Source organism: Channa argus, chromosome 7, assembly GCF_033026475.1.
Source record: "Channa argus isolate prfri chromosome 7, Channa argus male v1.0, whole genome shotgun sequence".
Lineage (NCBI taxonomy): Eukaryota > Metazoa > Chordata > Actinopteri > Anabantiformes > Channidae > Channa > Channa argus.
This window is the reverse complement of record NC_090203.1, coordinates 19,808,775-19,831,592: the sequence shown is the minus strand read 5'-3', so window position 1 is coordinate 19,831,592 and position 22,818 is coordinate 19,808,775. Positions and strand designations below refer to the sequence as shown.

General features: G+C 40.4%; 2 protein-coding genes and 1 long non-coding RNA gene across 8 annotated transcripts in view; 2 read left to right on the top strand and 1 right to left on the bottom strand.

Annotated features, from left to right (window-relative positions):
• The window catches only part of LOC137130395 (zinc finger protein 236-like), a 41,573-nt gene extending 40,706 nt beyond the window's left edge, over positions 1-867 (bottom strand). The window contains exon 1 of one of the 2 annotated variants that reach the window (XM_067510498.1): positions 618-867. In XM_067510498.1, the coding sequence (XP_067366599.1) occupies positions 618-789 (172 nt within the window). In that variant the 5' untranslated portion in view covers positions 790-867. The remainder of the gene's footprint in view (positions 1-617) is intronic. The other variant, XM_067510497.1, reaches the window with a different exon arrangement.
• On the top strand, positions 639-1,149 carry LOC137130403 (uncharacterized). The gene is made up of 2 exons (XR_010914848.1): positions 639-777; positions 882-1,149. It is a non-coding gene; the product is annotated as an uncharacterized lncRNA (long non-coding RNA).
• Positions 1,150-18,059: 16,910 nt separating this feature from the next.
• Positions 18,060-22,818, top strand: part of LOC137130359 (zinc finger protein 516-like) — a 41,481-nt gene continuing 36,722 nt past the window's right edge. For 2 of the 5 annotated variants that reach the window (XM_067510419.1, XM_067510422.1), the window contains exon 1: positions 20,428-20,722. The gene's annotated coding sequence lies outside the window, so the exon portion shown is untranslated. Of the gene's footprint in view, positions 18,219-20,426; positions 20,731-22,818 lie in introns of those variants that run through there. The other 3 variants (XM_067510420.1, XM_067510423.1, XM_067510421.1) reach the window with 3 other exon arrangements.

Genomic DNA, 22,818 nt, shown 5'->3' with positions numbered 1-22,818 from the left:
TTATCCAAAGAAGGTGTGTTCATACACCTAAGAAAACTTAAAACCACCACTAAATGTTAGCAGCACATCTTAACACGTATTTGGGTCAATTCGGTTTCGTTCATGTGCGGACCGTTTACACTAACTTGCACCGAGCGGCCACTGTGAACGATGTTCACAGGGGATCCGCCGCAAATGGGCTGCGCTGCACTTGCTAGAGTGCTTCGCACGACCAAAATAACAATGGCCAACATGTCAGCCGCGATGCTAATAGTAGCAACGCGAGCTAGGTTAGCAACAACATGCTAACGTTGAGTTCTAAACAAACAAATATTCGTTGGAAAATCGCACATTAACTAACTCCACGCGACACCGTATGCTGTCCTTCCTCTCGCGGACACCAATTTAGACTGGAAGCCAATAAGAAGAGCCACCGAAATGTTATTAATATCATTCCGCCTCAATCACTCCTTCGCCGCACAAAGCAAAGCCCACCCGCAATACTATATCCGGGGACTATATACACTACATTGAAGTGTTATTATACAAGCTACAGATATGTTTATCCAAAAAATACCGGGTTATTTGAGTAGCCCATAATATGTATTTTTTATTCGTTGCATTTTGGTACTTGTTACCTGTTTCGTCGTTGCTTTTAACTCTCAGTTTGCGAGGCCGGCCCCGCGGCATAGTTCCAGTACTCAGCGCGGGTGTGCTGTGAACGATTTGCTTTTCAAAATGGCGTCTCGGTCGTCTGTAGACAGAAGGGGAGCCCATGAAGACACGCGGCTGCATGGAGTAGGGAGACATCTACCGTTTGGTTCGTGGAACATTCATCTACAACTTCACAACTTTGTTGTTGTACTAAAGTCGTTATTTTTTTTTCTTTTGGTCCTTTTGAGTTGCCACAGCGGATCATCTGGTTTGGCAACGTTTTTACGCCGGATGCCCTTCCTGACGCAACCCTCCCCAATTTCTACCGGCACGCTGGGGATGAGGATGGGCTGCTGGGGGTCCAGTGTCTTGCCCAGGGGCACTTCAACACGTAGTCGGGAAGAACGGGACCAAATGAGCCACTGCCGCCCCTGTTATACTAAGATAGTTAAGATTTTTAATAACTAATAATTATTTGAGCAACTTTTATTTGTCAAGTAATTATTTTGAAACCTTTTTCCTTTGTTCTTGTTGTTCTTTCATATGTAGATTAATAATAACCAAAACACGAATACATTGCCTATAGTATTTATTTTATAGCGCATAAAAAGCCTGGACATGAGCTGTACGATGAGCCCTGAAATCCCAGTCTTTCTCTCAGTTTCTTTTGTAAGAAGACTTGCAGCAAGTTGTTTGGCAGTTTGAAAAGAAAGCAGTTCTAACTTCCTCTATTTTGTAAGTCTGAATGGTACAAACGTGTTCACACTTACCTGGAATTTCCAAGAGAAACTTTAAAATAGGATAGAACCCTAAAAAGAAATATATTAAATGAATGTTTAAGATGTCAGTAGTAAATACAGTTATTACACCTACTTTGATCTAAATAGTAAACTTAAGAAATACCTACATTTACTGTACAATAAGGCCACTATAAATTCACCTACATCACAGGTAGAGTCTCTTTATAGGATCATCAAAAATGAATGTGTCAATTTTTAGCTCACAGTCTCACAATTGAGTACCACAGACAAGAGCATATTGGTTTTTCAAGATGGTTTGGAGCACTTTGGACACCAGCAGAGGGAGGCAGTGAGGTATGGATGGCTTTGGTCTGTTATGGGACAATAATCCTGGAGATGCCAGCAAGCCCACTGAGCTGATGAAATGGCGTTGCTCTTGTTTAGGACTGCCAGGTCAACAGCCCCAAAGACTGCGTGTGTCTCTCAGATCTCCCCCAGATCAAATTGTTCCCTGGAGGTTTGTATACTCATAATGGTGAATGTCTGCCTAACTCCTGCAGTACATTCCAGTATGTTTGGGTGGTGCACATATCCCTGCAAGATACATGCACACATGGACTTGGGTAATTTTAAATGCTTGTCCTTGACTGTTCCTAATCTGGTGTTACTATCAAGGACATTTCTTTTATACAGTCAGAAGAATTTCTTTTTTTAGGTGGGACAGATACAGACTAGTGGTGGGATACAATATACTAGGCAGCATAACAGTGTTTTTAAAATATAATTGAATAAGAGTGATGGGCACCAGAACACTGTGTGTATTCATTTGTGTAGGAAGGCAAATAGATTATTTTATTACACCATGTAGCATTAGGATATACATCTTAGGAACAGTGTTCGTGTTTTTCTTCTAAGACTATTACAAACAGAAAGCTGTATGATATAGGAAGGTTTTGGAGAAGTTATGAATTAGCATTCTGTCCTGACACAACCAAAAAAAAAAGTCATATTTACAAACTAGTGTGTTCCATCATCACTCTTCTTAGCGTTTGCATTGGTTAAACTATTTTGATTTCCACAACATTCAGCTAACTTTAATTATTTGACTCAAAAATCTTGTGTGGAATCAGCACAAAGCTTGCGATATAAAAAAAAACCACAAAGTAAAAGAAACAGTCAACTTATCTAAACAAAGGAATAGAGTGTTGGATCTCCTAAGTATCTTAACAAATATATACACACACACGCACCAGGATTTTGTGCCACTTTAACAGATATTGTTCCCATCTCTTATTTGGACGCGTCTCTAACAGAGTGTAAATCAGACCGTATGAGCCTGATTGCCTCAGCAACATTTTTTCCTGAGACAGACCTACAGGTGGGAAGCCTCGACTCTTTGCTGCATGTTTCTTTGTTTCCAAAAAAAAGGGGAAGTCAGCTTCTTAACTTCTCAGTGAACAAGCAACCAATCAAGTGCATGTTCATTGTGTAAGAACATCTGTTCCTGCCAGCCCGTCAGTTACTCAGTCTGTCCCCTTGCAGCTGCACAGGCCACTGATCTCACCACTGAAAACAAAGGACTGGACATCTCTCTGACCTTGTGGGATTGTCCACGCCCCTCTTTCCTCCCCATCCTCTTTCTTTTTTTTATTTTTTTTGCACTGTGGTCTACTCTTTTCCCTCTCACCGCAGTCAAGAGGAAAGTGATCAATCATTAAAATTGTCGTGGGCTCTGGGAGTGAGATTGTCAGGAAGCCCACCTCTCTGGGAGACATGCTAAAGTCATGTTGTGAAAAACACGCTGAGAGGGGAAGGAGAGTGAGGGAGCTGCGGTTGTTGAATCCCATCTCTAGCCTTGTCATTCATGCTAACAAGCCTCACCAACAACACTGACATCAATGATACTTGCTGCTCTTTTCCACACACTAGGCTAGACATGAGTCAGACTTAAAAATGTGGTGCTTGTTTGCAGCACTTTGCAGATGAGGTGTCTGGTGGGAAAAAAAAAACTCCTGCGCAATTAAAGAGTTATTCCTTGATTTCTTAGCATTCAAAGGCTTCATTTTAAGTTTAATGAAATCGGGCTATTAGTCACAGTATGAATAGAAATGTCTATTAAGTGATGGGTGCCCTTGCTGTCTTTGGTTTTTTGGTTTCAGACCAGGACAATGTTGTTTGCAGGATTCAGCACCAGTTCACACAGGGGCAGACAAAGACTCAGTCAGATTCCCATCTCAAACAAAGGGTAAATTGAACCTTCGTATTCCTCATATGTAGCATGAGACCAGGCTGTAAGTTCCTTGATGATTTTGGTGGGGGCGGGGGGGGGGGGGGGGGGGGGGGGGGTCTTAAGATGACCCTTGGAATGACCTTGTTCAGTAACATTTCACATCCTGCCACTGTTTGTTCTCCCAGGTGTGGCAGAGTCTCCCCCCTGCACTGTCATAGAGCACTGTCTGGATTTAAAAGCCAATCATTATTTGGCATCATGGAAACAGCATTTGACAGCCTTGGTCGCCATGGGCATTCTCCCCCGTGACCATGCCCAACAGGGGACCGAGGAGGTGAGGCCGTGTTCGACAGCACTCTCGGGAGAGTGCTGGCTCATGGGTTTAGCAAAGAGTCTCCATTTTATTGTGAAAACACTGTACACGAAGATGAACATTTAAGCCAGAATACTAACAGTTATATTTAGTCAAATGAATACGTAACATCTCATAGCGAGGGTTTCAAATACTAGAATGAATAAGAGTTACAATGAGGTGTTGCGATCAACATGCGGCTTGTGCAGAGCGAAACTAAAGGCGCAGAGTGTTGTAAAAAATTAGTCAACAAAGAGCAAGGTATGACACAATGCCGGCATGTGAAATGTCAATGGTAAGAAAAAAATGCTGTGAATATACATTGCATTTTTACATAAAGTTTCTCAGTATGCAAAGATGTGCTTCAGTAGCTACTTTTTTTATTGTTTGATGTGACACAGCTGGCGTGATAACCATTAGATTATATTTCACCCTCCCATTGTTCCTCATTGGTCTGTCTGCCTACCTTTGTCTTTTCTCTTGTGCAATTCTCTGACAGCGCACTGTGCAGAGGGATGTGGAAATAAAGGAGCTGTTTCTGCATATCTACCATTTAGCCTCCCACTGGGTGTTAGAGGGAAAGGAGGTGAGAGAGAGAGAGAGAGAGAGTTGAGGGGAGAAGAAAGGGAGGGAGAAGCATTACACAAACAAAACTACGCAGCCAATCAAAAAAATAAGCATGCAATAACATAAACTAAATCTGAGCTGCTCTAAAATAAAGCCCCATTCACAGTCAGCTGTGCTTGAAAGATGAAATGGCATTGCAGGAGTGTTTTTTAATCAATAATGCATGGCTGTCCATCTTCGGGAAAGAGAAAGCCCCTCCAAACACACCAGAGGCATCAGACACTTTTCATTTCATGCTGAAGGTCAGCAGAGCAGCATGGATTTCCCTTCAGTACATAACACTAGAAAGTAAACACATAAAAGCAGAAAAGCTTTTTTTTATTTTTGCTCCTTCAATTCTTAGATTTGTGTTTCTGTGTTGTCATGTAGGAACGCTCTTAATCGATGAGAGCTTTCTGATTGGACTGTAATTAGAGTTACTCAAAACCAGTAATGCAATCTGATCACTTGTGTAATCCAGTGTTTTCAGTTACAGGTTTGAGATGAAGAGATGTTTGTGCACACAGGTACTGCACATAGTGAACAATGGTGTGAAGCACGCAGCTATAAGTGAGACCCAGAATTAGATAACGAACTAGCAGCAGTACAGAGAAATCCAGTTCTGTTTCCAGCCATTCAGAGCAGCACAATCATTTTCCCTTGACTTTTAATTATTACCACTCCTTACTTATTGCAATTTTATAATGACTATTACCTAGCTGGATTCCTAGCCTAGTATTTATTCATCATCAAGTCATCAGCAACATAACTTGTAAAACTATTTTATACTACTGAAAACATTTAAAGCCTCACAATAATAATTTATTAAAGTATTTTGGATATCATTTTACATGATTAATCATAAAGCAAGTCTTATTTCCATATCAGCACTATTGCCGCATTTTTCCTACCTTGTTACCCAGTAACATGAATACTAGGTAATTATACATACAGTGCATTAATGTGTTTTTTTAGTTCCTCTTAAACACGAAATTGTTACCCTCATTAACCAACCTTTTATCTTCTTCCTTATCAATATGTATTCAATATGTATTTTAGCAATACCCTGTATCCACTAAATCCTTATGCAGTAACTGTAATGTAGAGTGGTACCAAGATATTTTATTTGTGCCCCCTTGTTATCATTTATCATCAACCGAGTCTGATTACGGTATTATCATTGTCTGTGGTTTCATGGCCTTGATATACAGTCATCCTATTCAACGTTTTCATCAACACCCATCTGTTCAGTCCAGATTACTGTTAAATATTAATCCCTCTCCATCCTTTCTGCATTATGTCTCTGTGTTCATCACCTGCTTGGGAGCCATAGTCTGTATTGATTTCCCCCCATCTTCTGCACATCTGGATGTTAAATTATTCTGACCACAGAACAGCCTCGACTCCTCTCAGCCACTATACGTACCAACATGCATACACACTTGTAAAAATGAGCTCCCACCAGAGTTTTTGTACACACAGCATTTCAGGGTACAGTCATCTGTGACTGGCTGTATGCAGTATGCGTATAGACACAAGCAATCCCATCCCCCACCTTTTAGTCACACAGATGCAGAATACAGAAAATTTGTAGTTGTATTTACCTGTATAGATAATCATAGACACACACAGGTGCACGCCTGTACATGTACACACACAGACGCACCCACCTCATGCCACTGTAAAAGTCGAAGAGTTGAGCTAATGCTTGTGCACTGAGAAAAACACGTAAGGATAATCAGCTTCCTACCACATGAAGCCATTGGCCCCGTGACAGCTCAGATCAATTAGACACCATTAAGGGCTGGTCCCAGAACAGCCACAGAGACTTCCTAATGTCTTTTTTTCCCTCTGCATGGTGCTAACAAAATCCATCTTCTCCCTCGCCCAAACCTAATTACAGGTAGAGATGCGCCGTGTTAGATGAAAAGCTGGGAGATGCTTTGATGGATGGTGGGCTCCCATAAAATAGAGCAAACAGGTAATTAACATGACAATGGGGACGAGACAGAGGTGTCATACAAAGACACAAGCCTGGTGGTGGTTGCGGGAGCAGAGGTGTTCCGATGTGTATTATGTGAGTGTGTTTGCTGGGACAAAGACACCAAAGTGCAGAAATAAAGCGAGCTGAGGACAAAAGCTGAAAACTTTGATGTGTTGTGAAATCCTTTTCACTATGTGTGCTAAGGTGAAGTGGAACAGAAAACAGTCAGTGTGACCAGATGCTTAATGGAGGTGTTGAAACCTTGTGCACAGATAAATAATTTATCCTTTGACAAAGTATACCTCATTAATTTTTCATTACAGCATATTTCTAGGTGAGTCATGAGGATGTGATAGCTGTATTAGTTTTAATTGTCAGGTGCAAGTGCTACTGCTCCTCTTCAAACAGTACATAGGTCTGATTGAATTATCACTCAGTCTCTTATTTCCTTGACAGTTTGCAAGCTGATCTCAAGATCCCAAGCAGATCTCAAGCAGAAGGAGGAAAGAATATGAACCATTAACCTCAGGTGCTGTAACATCTCATTAAGATAGAGATGGCCCTAAAAAGCTGAAGTGAAAGCAACAACACACACTTCCCCACTGCATGTTCTGGCTCATGGGAATAAAGAGCCACACTTCATAAGCAATGCTGTACGTGGGGAGTTCCATAAAGTAGCAAAAGGCTGTACAACACGATTCCTCTATGGTTGACATGTTAGACAGCATTTCTATGTGAGGCTGGCAACAATTGCCTGGCAGCCGGTTTGTTAGGTAATCAGTATTTTTTGTTATTATTTCACTTTAGCTTAAAGCAAACTAAGAGCCATATTCTCAGTGTCAATATGGCCCTAGACAGTTAGGATAAAGAAGAGATGTTAAAAAGGCAAAGTAAACAAGCGGTGTTATCCTACTTGAAGCCCTAAGAGAACTGTCAACAGACTGGAAACATTTAGAATAGCAAAAACTATTGAATAGTAATGTGCACCTAATTCAAAAAAGTTCTCTTAGCCCTTCTTTCTGGCAATGTTGAGAACAAAATGAGACCTATTTCAGTATGACAGATATATAGCATGAACTTTCACAGAAACCATAACTTCTTGTTTTCTGGCTGTATAGAAAGGCATTGAATGTTTGAATAGGATACCACATGTAAAACATATATGTCTAAAACTAGGAGGTATCACTTAGCAAGTATATTGTATGTGATGCAAGAACTGGCACCAAATTTTCTCTCCTCTGTGTCTGTAATAGCTGTCTGGTCTGTAAGAATGCACTCATACATCCAGATATTGTTGACAGCTAGCATTGTTCAGAGTTGATGGTTACATATTTTTATTCATGTTATTACATTTACCAGGCTTCTCCGAGAGCCAGAGTGGTAAAAGTGTTCAAAATGTTGACAAAGGCATCATCCATGCAAGATGCCTCAGATTCCTTCATGACATTCATCACGATCTAATTGGTGAGCTTAGGGCAGTGGTGGACAATGTAGCAAGACGCACTGAAGAGTGTCGCAGTGAGAAGTACTAGTTCTGCTGAAAACTAGGACTAGTAAGTGATATTAGATTGTCAGTGCCGGTGAATCAGGAAGAAGTAGCTGGTTGAGGTGAAGCTTTATACACTTCTGATGCAAAGAGTAAAAAAAAAGTAACACTTATTGCTACACAATTTTTTTCATAGATAGATTTTTCAGAGATTAACAATTGATCACAATCAAAGTCAGTTTTCATGATATTCCTATTGCCAATTGATAAATATCCTAACATTGGCATTATTGTTTGAATCATTTATTCTTGACCTATAAAGAATTCTCTAAGTGTGTTTTTTTGAGGTTTTGTTTGGCATTTTGCCTTTTATTTGTGAATCTAGAGCCAGGCAGGAAACAAGGGCAGAGAAAGAAGGGTGTGGTTAGAAACAAAGGTCCCCTAACGAAATCAAACCATAGACGTAGTGGTTATTGTTATGTGCACATTAACCATTGAGACATCAGATCAGATGCCCCGGATATGATAAAATGTTGACATAGATGATGACATAGATTCAAGCAAGAGAAAATTTGCTGGAGTGAAAACTAAAATTGTTCTTTGATCTTTGATTTTACCATATATGGAATAACACAGTTCAAATTACACTGAAATATAAAGTGCAAACATATTTATATAACTAAATCATTTAATTAATTTTTTATTGTGTTGAAGATACCACAGTGGTGCAGCGGTGACCTGGAATGATTTTACACTATAATTGAAACTGTAAAGATAAGACAACGCTGTAAATACACTCCTCTGTCCTTTTTTTCTTAGCGCATTGTGGACAAATGAGATGATCAGTTAATGTGCCAACATACAATATGTTTCAGTATGAGACAAAATTCCTAAATTCTTTCGTGGTGATAGAAATTTATAGGCATTTCCCATCAGGTTAGACAACATTAAGTCCCAAACACTCCAACACTGTGCTTGAAGGCTCATCACATGATTGAAATACACAGTAATTCCCAGTATGGCAAAAACCTTCCTGTGGGATTAGTGTTGTGGGACAAGACTCCTTTGTTTTGGATTCCAGTCTAACATTCTCTCTACTTTAAAATCATTTCATAACGACAAAACGTTCACTTCAGCCACTAACACTGAATGTAATACACCAAATCTCACTCACTTAACCGTTACTTTAAACATATCTCATTATTCTCTTGAAAAACAATGCCAAAATATATTTCTGCTTAAGGCTCAATTGCACAACAATAAGTGTGCGTCTAACACCAAGCTATATGTCTAGTCACTACAATACAGTTGTGTGTTGGAGAGACGGGTCTGAATGAGAGACTTGCAAATGCTTTCAATAGGGACGCTCTGAAACTTCCAATGCACATTTGTCATGCTTTTAAGTGATTTACAAATGAGAGGCATGCAGGCTTTGTGAGTGAGACAGAAAGAGAGAGAGAGAGAGAGAGCGAAACAGAGAGGTTTTCAGTGCGGAGCTTTGTGTGTCACTGCCGACCCACATCATATAGATGGAGTTAGAAATTGTTTTGATGCGTCATCAGTTGCCATTAACCGGAGAGATACACCAGATACCACCTGAAGTACGGCGAAGGAGAGAAAAGGAAAAAAAAGGAGATTGTGGTGATAACAAAGTATACCTGAATAGCAATAAAAAAAATAAAAATTCTAAATATTAGCCATTAGAATGGACTACAAGCAGTGAGAAGGATTAAGTGTTATAATAAAGCAAAAGTTTTGCTTTTGATATTTTTGAATGTATGAATTCTCCAAATATGTGGAGTATATTTGTTTATTCATTCTTTTATGTCCACTTTACTCTCCTGACACCCCACCCACTCATTCCCATGCGCACACACAATCGTTCATTCTCTAGTACACACAAACACACACACACACACACCATCACCACCACCCTACAATAATATTAAACCTATAATAATATATGTGAAGTAAACACAACACAATGCCTTTCCGACTTTTGACTCACATATTAAAACTTAAGTTCAGTGTTTAAGGGGGTGGCTTGTTTCAGTCAGGCAGCCCTTGAACAAAGATGAGAGAAAAGAGAAAAAAAGACAGAGGAAGAGGGAGGAGGGACAATCTTAAAAGCCACCCATCCCCCCATCTTGGTAAAAAAACAAAAAGTATGCCCTGCAATGATTTCCTCCCTTACCTTCCTATTAAAGCTGTGTGTTGTTCAACTTTTACTTTTCATTTGAATCTCCTAAACATTGTAAATTTTCATGTGATTTTATTATTATTGGTATTGATTAGAAGTAAATGTTTTGATGATGCAACAGGTTTTGGTGTGTATATGTAGGTTTGATACACTAGAAGCCCTTTGGATAAATGTTTCAATCTTATCACATGCAAAGAACACACTCACAATTTCCTGTCTTCCTTTTAGAATGAGCTCATAAAATAACTCATTTCAGTGTCAGCTGTTTTGAACATGGCTTCTGTGTTGGCTGAAGCTGTACGTGTGTGTGTGTGTGTGTGTGTGTGTGTCTGTGAGAGAGATTCAGGCACCACTTTGCACAAGAGATTGGGGGTGGATAGGATGCTTTGAAACGGGATGGTCCTGGTGGTTTTGAGGTGGTGAGGGGGACTTTGTTTGCCCCCCTGCCAACACACACACACACACACACACACACACACACACACACACACACACACACACACATACACACTCATCAGTTCAGCAAAGTAAAACATAGATCTGACTAATTACAAAGTCAGTTTGAGCACTCGGGGCAAAACAAACAACAGCTGTCTGTGCTATAAGTAGGCAAGCAAAACTCACACACATACACACAAACCTTGAATATAATTAGTAAGATTAAGAGAAGTGGAAGGGCAACATACTGTAAAATGTCAGTCTCTTTTGTGTACTACAAACCGAGCATTTGTGAAGTTTCATAACAGTAGATTAATGTGCAGCAAGTTTGTGATGCAAAGGTGAAGCTGGTAAATGGAAATCTGCTAAATAACTTGTTGATAACAGTGGAGGAGGAAGTATGTGGATCCTTAATTTAAGTAAAAGCATCAATACAGCAAATATGTAAAAATGTAAATGTAAAAAATACTTACAAGTAGAACTTTGACTATTACTGTCCAAAAAAATTAAATGTATCCGTTAAATGTATTTAATTATTTGCTTAATTTGAGACATATTGGAAACTTACCTATTTTGAGGTCTCAGATATTAACCACCTAAACCACTTAAAGGCATAAGTGGCTGCAACTGTTTTTCTTTTGTGCGGAGTAGCAAGTTTAAAATCACACTCTACTTGAGTAAATGTAACAAACTACTTAAGCTCAGCTGTCCAGTTTCACAAGCAGAGATAAAAATTGTAATAGAGTATGAAAAAACAGCCAGATTTCTAACTAAATTCTAACTAAACTAAATTCAACTCCTCTGTACTGACAGAGGTAAGTGTATGTGTGGGAGTGGGTGTGATGGTGAGTGAGTGAAAGTGCTTGAGGGGAGGGTTAGGTGAGTGGGTGTGTAAGCAGTTTTAGATACAGGACCAGATTTTGTAAGTGTCTGCAATGCAGGTAATATGGAGCCCGAACTCTGCAGCTCCTCGAGCTCAAATCATGTTTTATGTGTCGTCAGAGAAGATGGTGAGTAAAACTGGGAATCACCTGGTATTTTACTTTGAAAGCCAAAAAAAGAAAACTTGAACACAATAAATTGTCACACTTCATGCTGTAGCATTAAGGAACAGGAGTAGAATATTACTATGCAATAATTATGTACAACCCCAATTCAAAAAAAGTTGTGATGATAAATAAAAGCAGAATGCCATGATTTGCAAATCTCATCAACCCATATTATTCACAATAGAACATAAACAACATATGAGATGTTGAAACTGAGATATTTTATTATTTCATGGAAAATTAATTAAACACATCTCAGAAAAGTTGGAACAGAAGAAACAAAAGGCTGGAAAAGCAAATAGAAAAACAGGTCAGTAACATGACTGGGTATAAAAGGAGCATTTCAGAGAGGCAGAGCCTCTCGAATGTAAAGATGGACAGAGGTTCACCAATCTTTCACAAACTGCACCTAAAAATTGTGGAGCGACTTCAGTAAAATGTTCCGAAACTAAAATTGCGAAGACTTTGCACTTTCAACCTATATGTGCATAGCCAGCGGACCCTATAACAACATAAATGTATGGTTAATGTAAAAACATACATTGGAAAATAGCTTCACTGGAACTAGAGCTACTTACATAACCGATTGACATGACAAACAAAAACTCTTTTTAAAAAAAAGATGATTAATTGTTTTGTACAGTAAAGGGCTGATCAGTGTCATAACATGTATAGAAAAACACTTGGCTGCTATGGCAAAGTTCAAAATGTGCAGGTCCCATTAATTGGAATATTCTTGAGTTAAGTGAACAAGTATAAAGTAAAGCTTCTGCCCCGCTCTCGTCACCTCCAACGCACACAATAACGCACATTTGCAAACATGAACACTCCGGAAAAGTAGAGTTGAATGTTTGCATTCCATGACGTGATGCAAGATGTAGACAACCACTGCCCTGACATGTTGCAATAAAGACTTTTGGTTTTTTTATATATCTATATAAACTAAAGCAAAACAGGAGCAAACGGCATAGAGATAAATAAATGCACTTTCAACCAGTTGACCCTCTAACAACATAAATGGATGGTTAATGTAAAAAACATACATTGGAAAATATACAAATAAAATGTCATAAAATGATGTTAAATTTTTGCTACTTACATTCGATTTTTGTAAATCGACTATTTAAATTAATTGGAGCTGAGGCCCATTTCGCTCAACCAATGAGGATTATTACTCCTCAAAAAAGTTTGTGTAACTAAAATCTGGGAGTAAGTGGGCTGAAATGTTCAGATGCCTTGTTATGGGACCTCACAGACACATTTCAACAGCAGTGCATTCACCGCTGGTAGGGGAGAGCTCGCTAAATTGGAGTAATAGAGCCTCATGCCAGCCAATAATGTGAGTTAAGTCCTTCAGGGCAAGGAGCTGCAGAGATAGCCAAACAAAAGATAATCAATATCATATGGTGTGTCGCCTGGAGTCTAGACCAGCCTCTCGCCGACATACTCATCACATGCCTCTGAGCGCTTGTCTACCGCCAGATTCAATGTCAGACACAATGTCAAACAGGCAACATGTCCAGGGCAACGTGTTAATTACAACATCATTACAGGAATAAACATGGTGCTCTATATGACAGTTTTCATCCTGCATGCTCTTAAATGCAATATGGCCCTAATGATGTTGACAAAGCGACTCAACTCGAGTTAACACATGATATTACATCACTACATGGCTGTTATAGATCTCTGAATACAATTTGACTCAAATAAACTTAAGCAGTTTTGTTTTGTCCATATATGTTAATTTGCAATGCATAGACAGAGCAAAAACAGTCAGCAAGTATAGTTTTTACAGGAATAATAACACGCCCCAGTTTACCTGTTGAGAAAATAGGAAGCAATACTAAGAGAAGTCCGAAAAAAGGATGTTGCACTTTGCCAATGTATAACGCAATGTACAGCACAATATTGGCATTGTTTGCTAATGTATAGAGGTTAGTGTAACACACTATTGTATACACAACACAGACAAGCTTTAAACACCTTCTCCTGCCCCTCTACCAGACCCTATCACACTAGCACACACCCTCTCCCTCCTCTCTATGCCTTTTGAACCTGAGCACACACAAAGCCGCCTCTGTGTTTGAATTAAAGGGCTATGACAGGAGTGGACACTTCCCTTCCTCCGTGACAAGCTGCACTGAACACATGGGTGTCTGTCGAAAATAAAATAAACCGTGCAGGCACATGTGTGTCAAGGTAAAACAACAGCTCCCTGCCTGACTTCCTGTCTGCCTTGTGTAAGTCAGACATGGGATCTTTATGTGAGATCTGCAATACACACACAGAATGGCATAATATCTGATGATGAAATACCAAGCTGTGATATTCTCAGCGTATCCCTGGTGGTTGTTTTTCTCTTATTGTTTACTCTTGTGGCACCTTGTTTCTGAACATGCATGGCTGCCGTTGAATGGTGTGTGTGTGTGTGTGTGTGTGTGTGTGTGTGTGTGTGTGTGTGTGTGTGTGTGTGTGTGTATATTGTGAGCAAGGGAGGGGGAGGTATGGACAGTAGTTTGGCTTCAGGGAATATGTTGCTACCTTGTTTGCATTTTTGTACTTTTGGCCATCCTGCAATCAGCTTGTGCTCTTTCATAGTGTGTGTTATGTTTTCATACAGTAAATGTGTGTATGTGCGCGTGGTGTGTGTGTTTTTGGAGTGATAATTCTGCTGAGAGGCAAGCAGACAGCAGGGGAGGGTGAAGAAGGAGGAGGAGGAAGAGGAGGAGGACTGAAGACAATGTCAGCGCTGCAGTATGATCCTGTATCCATCAGGCTGCCTCCTGCAGTCACCGCTGCTTAAAAAGCACAGCCACACACACACATACACACACTCCTGCATACACACACACACAGGAAATGGCCTCAATCACCGTGGCACACAGTCCACAGTTTCTCATTCCAGATGGGATTATGATGTTATTATTGCACAATTACACCACATAACAATATTAGCAACAGAATACAACCTGGGACTTTGCAATCAGTCACCTTCCCTTCATACTAGAGGAGGGGGAGTGCGGAAGGAAGGTTGAGGGGGTTAAGAGAAATGTGAATTTTTTGTTTTAAAAAAGGAGAGAAGGGGAGGAGTGTAACCAGGAAATAGATGAGATCCAAAAGCGTTTTCAGATCAAGTCAACAAGATAGAGAAACAGAGCGAGCGAGAGAGTGAGGGAGCAGCACTTCCTCCTGTAACAAAGAATTTTTAAAAAGAAAGGAAGTAAGAAAGAATAAAAGAAAGAAAAATGATCCTTCTGAATTCAAACCCACATACAGTTAATATCAAAACCTCTGTCCCTAATGAAACGTTGCCCGAGGAGAAAGAAAGAGAAATGTGTCACAACATGTGCAAGAAGGCCACCAGTGTTTCACGCAAACAAACTGTCAGTGATGGAGAAAACATGATTTCTCTTTATTTATTTCATACCCACAAAGCACATTTCATTCGAGCTGGATTCCGTTAAAATTGATTGATTGAGGCGTGTCGTGAGAGTCCAAAAAGGGTGTTATTTGCCTTATTCAAAAGAGGTAATATGATATCCTATAAATATTTCAAGGTTTATGGCAAGATGTGAGCTTCCTCCTGCTGCTCTGAGATACTGGATGTGCTCATGGGCTGATTAGGCAACAAAGCACACTCCCCACCACCATCCCTCCCCCCAAACACTCCCTGAGGTATCTCCTCCAGGGTTCTCCTTGCACTCCTTTGCCAGCTGACAATTAGCATGCAATCTCTAATGCACTACAAGCTAATTGAGCACAAGGGGGCTAAAGGTGTCAGTCACTAAAGAAAGCTTGTGATAGTTGTGTATGCTGCTGTTAAGAGAAGAGATGGTCAACTTTAGCAAACCATTATTGGAAAGTGTGTTGCATAAGCATATAAATCACAGTTGAGCCCTCATAACACACACACCTGGAGACGCACAAGGCAAATATTGAGTAGACAATATGAGAAACAAATATGGATAATGAATAACTTTATGCTTCTGACTCATCTTGTGCTCAAGTTGGATTAACAACTTATTTGTATTTCCTCATTCACTGAATAAAATTCATCCTGTAGTCAGGTAACACAAGCACATAGAGTAATGTAAATCAGTGCTGCCAAGAACAGTGCATTATTATTGTGCTGGCTACCATGGGTTACTATTATAAGAGCTGCCCTGAGGTGTGTGTTCATATCTGCCATGCATGCACAAGCAGCTATGCATGCAATAGTGTCCAAAAGCTTCTGCATAGTTGTCTCCATGCATGCAGCAGATGAACAGTAGGTAGTGGAAGATTTTCAGCCCCCCCCACCAACATTATTTTTTGAAAGGTGAAAGTTCATGGTTTAAAAATCCAGAGTGAGTCAACCGCAAGTGGGAGGGCGTTCGACGAATGATGAGAAAAGCTTCTCTGCTGACTGTTTCAGGGAAAATGAGAAAGGGGAGAGAGGCAGAAAAAGAGAGGGAGGGACAGGACACCTTGGTGTGTTTGTCCTGACATTCCCTTTGACTTGGAAAGCAGGGATGTGGGGAGAGAGAGAGAGTCTGTTTTAAGGATGGGTCTCATATAACAGGAAGTTTGTCAATAGTACCTCACACTAACAGTGAAATACAGAGAGTAGGGATGTTACTATGTATCATTAATATTTCTATGTGTTATTATATCCATGGGTGTGAAATACTGCATTTGTCTCCATGCATATAGCAATGAGCCAGTGGGGGGTGTAGATTGCTTTTTTTAAGCTTAAAATTGTGGATTTCAATTGTCATGTTTGACTGTGTATTATGTGTATTATGTGTGTGTGTGTATATAAGCAAATACATTTATCTGAGGTTTTTAGATGTGTGTATCTATGTCGACAGCTGAGTTGTTCTTATACAATGATTTGCATATGGTTGTTTTGGAGATTAGGTTAACTTATCTTTGAGGAAGAATGATGCATGTTGGTTTTTTGTTTGCGTTTATGATACAAAGCAGTGACCAGTTTGTTTTTTGATATATGTGCGCATCTGGACGGGGAGCCCCTCTTGGAACTCAAGGGGGCTGCCTCCACAAAGCACTGTGCCTACCATTACAATTCAAGGGCTTGTTGCTGATAAGATGTCTATGTGTCTTTAGTCGCTGGTACATCAGCAGTCAGCGACATGACCCCTTCTCAGTGCACACATGCTGAGTAGGCAAGGCTGACCTCTGAACAACACCCACAACAACACTGTGGAGTGACAGTTATTACACATGACTTCACTTTAACAACATTGGCAGATCTGTACTGTGTTGGAATGCTTACTTGGAAAATGTATACATGTTGGTGGCAATAAGTGTGATATGTGTTGATAGAAATAACATCATAAAAGACAGTGGTCCACAGTTTAATTCTACGTGTGAGAAGTGAGCAACTGTTTTTGTCCACACTTTCCTATACCTTTGGTTAATCACTGTAATTTTCCATGCTTTTCTAGACTTTCCAGTCCTACAGGCGAAACACTGTTAACCCTTTTTTGTCTGACATGTAGGTGTGTAAAAAAAACTAAATGAGTCAACTAATTTCAATAGTATAAAGCCTATTTTTTTAAAGAATATGGAGAATGAGTGAAGTAATATTGGGACAACAACTAGTGTGTGTTTAAACATTTATAAAGGTCTGCAATGGATTTTTGAGGATTTTTTTTTTTTAACAGAATCGAAGTGAATTCTATCAGTAGTAGTTTATTTATTCTTCTTAGTAAAAAAACTGTGTTGCCAACACAGGGCTGCTCTGGTAGGAAAATGTAACAATGAACCAATGTGTGTAAAATCTTTGTGAAAATAAGAGGAAGTAGGTTTTTTCCAGCCTTAACTGATGAATAAAATAAGTAGTATCGTTTTAATTGTTTTAAATAATGACATTATTGCAAGAGACGGCTCAACGGTATTTCCACTCAAAGTTTCTTTTTAAGCAGCTGCCTGGCTGTTGCATGGGTGGATCAGCAGTCAATATAATGACTCTCAACTGCAAAAGGGTGAAAAACATCCCAAGTGTATGTGTGTATATTTGCTTTGCCATCACACAATTTTAAATCTTAGTGTGGTTTAGACTGAAAAAGTCGGAAAGATTGTCACTGCTCCTGTCTTTGCACACTTTGTAAGTCCTTAGCAGTATCAACAACTTTTCGCTGATGAGACAATAGCAGATAGTTCTATTTAATGCAGGAGAAACCATTCGCCCGCGGAAAGGGGGTGTCAGGAAATGGTGAAAACACGCGCCTCGGCACTAACCCAAAATGTTTTTATGGCAGTTGCTGCTGACGTTAAAACACGGCGCTCACGTGCACACGTTCAATTTAAAGACGACGCTTAAACGTATTGTGTAAATTACCGCAGAGAGAAATACATGTCAACCTCCACGGGAGGAAATGGACTCGACCTACTCAATCATGCACTTCAGCATACACTGCAAAGAGCATGCTTTCACCTTTAGGATTGTCTGTGCTTCTTGAAATCAGTCTGGCTCATTCTTCTGGATGAAACAGGTACGCAGATCTCGGATTTCCTTATTTTATACACATACACAGTGTAGTGGACCACTCTGTGTGTTTTTGATTGGGCTGTAGGTGAAAAGCGATTGTCTGATTTAGATTTTTAAATGGGTTAAATCCAGCATTGCTTTAGTGGTTGGTGTGAAAAAAAAAATCTTGTTTGACCTACTGTCGGTGTTCATCTCATGGCAACAGCGCCAGAAGTGCTTAAATGAATTAATTAATTATTAGTCCACTTTCCACAGACGCTGTCTAACTTGTACCAGCTTGATGATCTTTGTGAGTCATCATACTTTATGTCAGGATTTTAAAAAACTTCCTAAAATGAGTTATTCAAATCACAAAATGTAGGAATAATGTCAGGTCTCTTAGCCTCCACCGACATCCTTGAGGTTGAGCAAACTTTCCACCAGCTCACCATAGCTATACACTCATCTCTTCCTTGTGTAAAGTTTAGGAAAACACACTCGTTAACAGCAGCATCAGACACATACACACAGATTTATGGCGTTGAAAGAGTTGTAAGTGGAAAGAACAGGAGTGACAGGGCATAGAGTATCCAAGAGGAGGAAGATTGTTTAATAGAGACAGAACAAGAGGTGGAGGGGGGAGGGGGGGGGTATATATCCATATTAGGAAGTCGTGTCCTACATATTAGACATAGCACAACTGCCGCTGAGCAAGGCACAGGTGCAAGCAACCGGAGCGGTGGTTGTGTCTTGTCATTAATATGAGGATGTGAAACCACTGGGAGCTCTCTGGTGTGTCGCATTTCTTCTTCTTTTAATCTCTGCGCCAGCTCTAGCGCTCAGAACTCATCTGCATACGATGTTTGTGTGTGTGTGTGTTTTGGGGAGGATGGGCTGGGGGTAGGGGGTGCGGAAACATGTGGCGAGGGAGGAGTAAAGAGTCGATCGGGTGTGTGCGGGGGGGGGGGGGGGGGTTGCGCCAGTAACTTTTATTTTTATCTAAATGATGATGCACCTACAGGATGTGAGCCTGCTGTTATGGTAGACACGGACACAATAGGACTAAGCTGCATAGGGGTTAGGAAGAGGTAGTGGTGGTGTGTGTGTATGTGTGTACGTGGGTGTGTGTGTGGGGGGGGGGGGGGGGGGGGGGGGGGTAGTCGGGTGCAGGCCAGTTTTTGGTTTTAACTCTATTCAACTGACGTGCACGTACAGGTGACTGTGCAGACAAGTGTGTAAGTGCGTGTGTGTCCTCAAGTGAGTATGTAGTCCGATCACTGATAACGCTGTCTGTCTGCAACCTGGCACCAACGTGTCTTTTTACTCTCGAAACCCACTGCGCATGTATGACTGGTGGGACTGTTGACCGAACTGGGGACAGTCGCTCAGCGGCGGCTCTTCTCTGGACACTTTAAACTACAAACATGAACAGAACAGCTGATCCCCTTGAGGAGGAGCGACGGAGACATAAATGAAACAAAGATACAGTAAAATGTGCGAGCTCGTTGCTGACTGATGAGGTGCATCAGCGAGCACTACACAGCAGGGACAAACTTTTCTGCTTCTCCTTTATTTTCGCTTTCAATATTATCTCTCTCTCTCTCTCTCTCTCTCTCTCTCTCTCTCTCTCTCTCTCTCACACACACGCACACACACACACACACACACACACACACACACACACACACACACACAACCTGAGCCTCTTTCCATCTATGGTGCGTTCATAAACTTCCATAAGCTCCGACGTGTTCATGTTAGATTGTGTGGGGGGGGGGGTGTTGTTGAACTTTATAAAGGGGGGGTGTTGGCTGATCAAGACATTTTCTTATAGATTAGTGAATTTTACAAAGTGGGCAGACCTTGTAGATCAATAACAAAAAGTCCTTTCTCATTAATAAAAAATATCCTAAATTATTACATTGTGTTTTTAAACTACTGTCTTAAGCAAACTACTATTTTGAACTATTATCCACCCCATATATCTATTTGATTTGCCATAAGTTTACCACTTATGGCAGAAAGAATAACAAAGCTTTTAATATGTCCCTCCCCATTTTGGAGGTTGGGGGAAGGTGAATGTGTGAACTACCTCTGGATACCGGTGAATTTACAACTTCACTGAATTCCTACGTCTGTCAGTCTTGCTTGACTTCCCATTTCCGACACCACGTGAAGGCACCACCAGTAAAACGACGAGAGGAGAAGTAGAGATCGAGGAGAGACACACACACACACACACACACACACAGAGCGAGTGAGACAGAGAGCGAGCGAGCGAGGGAGAACCTGTAATGTTGTTCACAGGGAGGCAGGAATTCGCCAGAGATAATAATAATTTACACGATTTTAGCAAAGTTGAGCTGCGGGTCGCTGCGCCCAGCCGCGGCACTGAGAGACACAGTGGATGTCCTCTGTATCTCTGCTGGATTTTGGACATTTCCCTTTTTTTTTTGTTTTTGATTTTGGAGAGCTACACCGGTCCTCTTTTGTGCGTGTGAGTGTGTGAGCTCCGCGGTGTTTTAACTGGTAAGGAAGTGAGTGTAATTATTAGTGTTTGTTATTATGAGGGTGTGTTCCTCGGGGCTGCTACTACAATATGACTATTACTGACACTTAGGCTTTAACCTAGTCACTTCCCTTAAGAGTGTAGCCAGGAGGACTGAACAAGAAAGGGGCAGCAAAAAGTACATGTGCTGCAGAGGAGATAAGGGTCATTTTAGGAATGTCTGACTGATAAAGAGACTGAAACCATGCGAAAAACTAACGACTACATGGCACATTTATTTAACTTTAACTTTAGCTTTAACTTGAAATTATTATTTAACTTCAGGTAGGAAGAAATGATTTTAAAAGCATTCCTTCCTACCTGAAGTTGAATAATAATTTAACTTCATAGGTGATATAAAGTAGCTGAAGGGGGCTATAAACGTCTCTAGCAGCAGGAGTCCGTTTTCTATAAAAGCAAATAAAAGTCAAGACACACGTTGTGGGTATGTAATAAGAATAATTTAGCCCTGCCATATCCTCACTTAAGGACAGGCTGGTGTGCAGTTATCAGAAGAGATAGTTATGTAAAAGCATAGTTTGCAGTAGGGAGAGCACGCATACACACACACCTGTATCAAAACACGACTGTGGTCACACACACACACACACATGCACAACTCACTATAATATACACTGACTGTTGTTTTCCTGCATGATGTTTCTCTACCTATATACACTTGTGCCTAAAAGATTGAGGACCCCCTAAAAAGTAATCCAGTTTTTTACACTAGATAAAGGGGAACCAGTTACATGAACAAGCTAAAAAACATTAGTTATAAATGTATTCATTTTAGAAAATCATTAAATCCTGAACATAAGTGTGTGCAATTTTTGTCTTGCTGCACTTTCTGTTGGGCTGCAGTTCACAGATGGATACCTTGACACTCTGTAGAATTTGCACCTCTAGAGGCAGCAAAGCAGCCCAAAGCCATGAGACTGCCACCACCATGTTTTACAAATGCTATAAGGATCTTATGCTAAAGTACAAAGTTTGGTCGTCACCAATCTTAACGCTTTTCGTTCAAGCCAAAAAGTTCTTCATTAGCTTCATCTGTTCAGTGAAAAGATAGCCGATAGCCTTCTGCCTTATCCACTTGGCCTTGAGCAAATTGTAGACAGATAGAAATGTTCTCTGTAGAGACTAGTGCCTTCCTCCTGTCAACTATATGTTGTTCAGTGGAATAAGAAACATTGATGTTAGCCAATGCAAGACAGGCCTTCAGTTTGTGATCTCCTCTACTTCTACACACTTCTACACACCTTGCTCTTTGTGTGACCTTTGTTGGTCAACCACTCTTAGGGAGGGTCATGATGTTCTCTTTTTCTACACATTCTGCTTGGAGTCCAAATGACTCTGTAACCCTGAACGTCAACGACAGTTTATGGGGAAGCTCCAGATTTCACCTGATAAATGAGACACCCTGACTCTATAATTTCACTTGGTTCCCACACTTTGGCTCTTATACCACATTCAAATCCTTAGTGGAATAACTGTAATGTTTTACTCTTGGTTGCTCTATTATCTAGTTTGAGGACTACAGTAATTATACAGAGGTAGAGAAAATTCAAAAAGGCTTCACAAACTTTCAAACCCCACTTTACATGTCTCTGTTATTACTTCTCAGTGTGTACCACCAACTTATTTTTCAGGAGTTCATGGCATTTTCTCCTCATCTATTTGATATTGACTTTCTTTGGTGTAATGTTTGTCTCTATACTCATTGAAAGATACTCCCTTTTCTATTGTGTAAGGTCACCCACACACACACACACACACACACACACACACACAGAGAGAAAGACAGACATAAAGATAGAGAGAAGCGAGGGAGGGAGAGAGGAAGAGAGACAGAGCGTTGTTTTGCAGACAGGATTACATTGTCTCCCCCATGTCAGATTTCAGACATTATGTTAAACATTTCTTCTACACAGCCTGCAGCTCCCACTCTTATATTATACAAGTGAACATAACACCCTCTATACTGAACAACAGCAATAAATGATCTAACCTCCCCAAAATGACTGCTAGATGATAAATGTTCCTTAAGACCAAAACCCATGAATATAGAACTAAG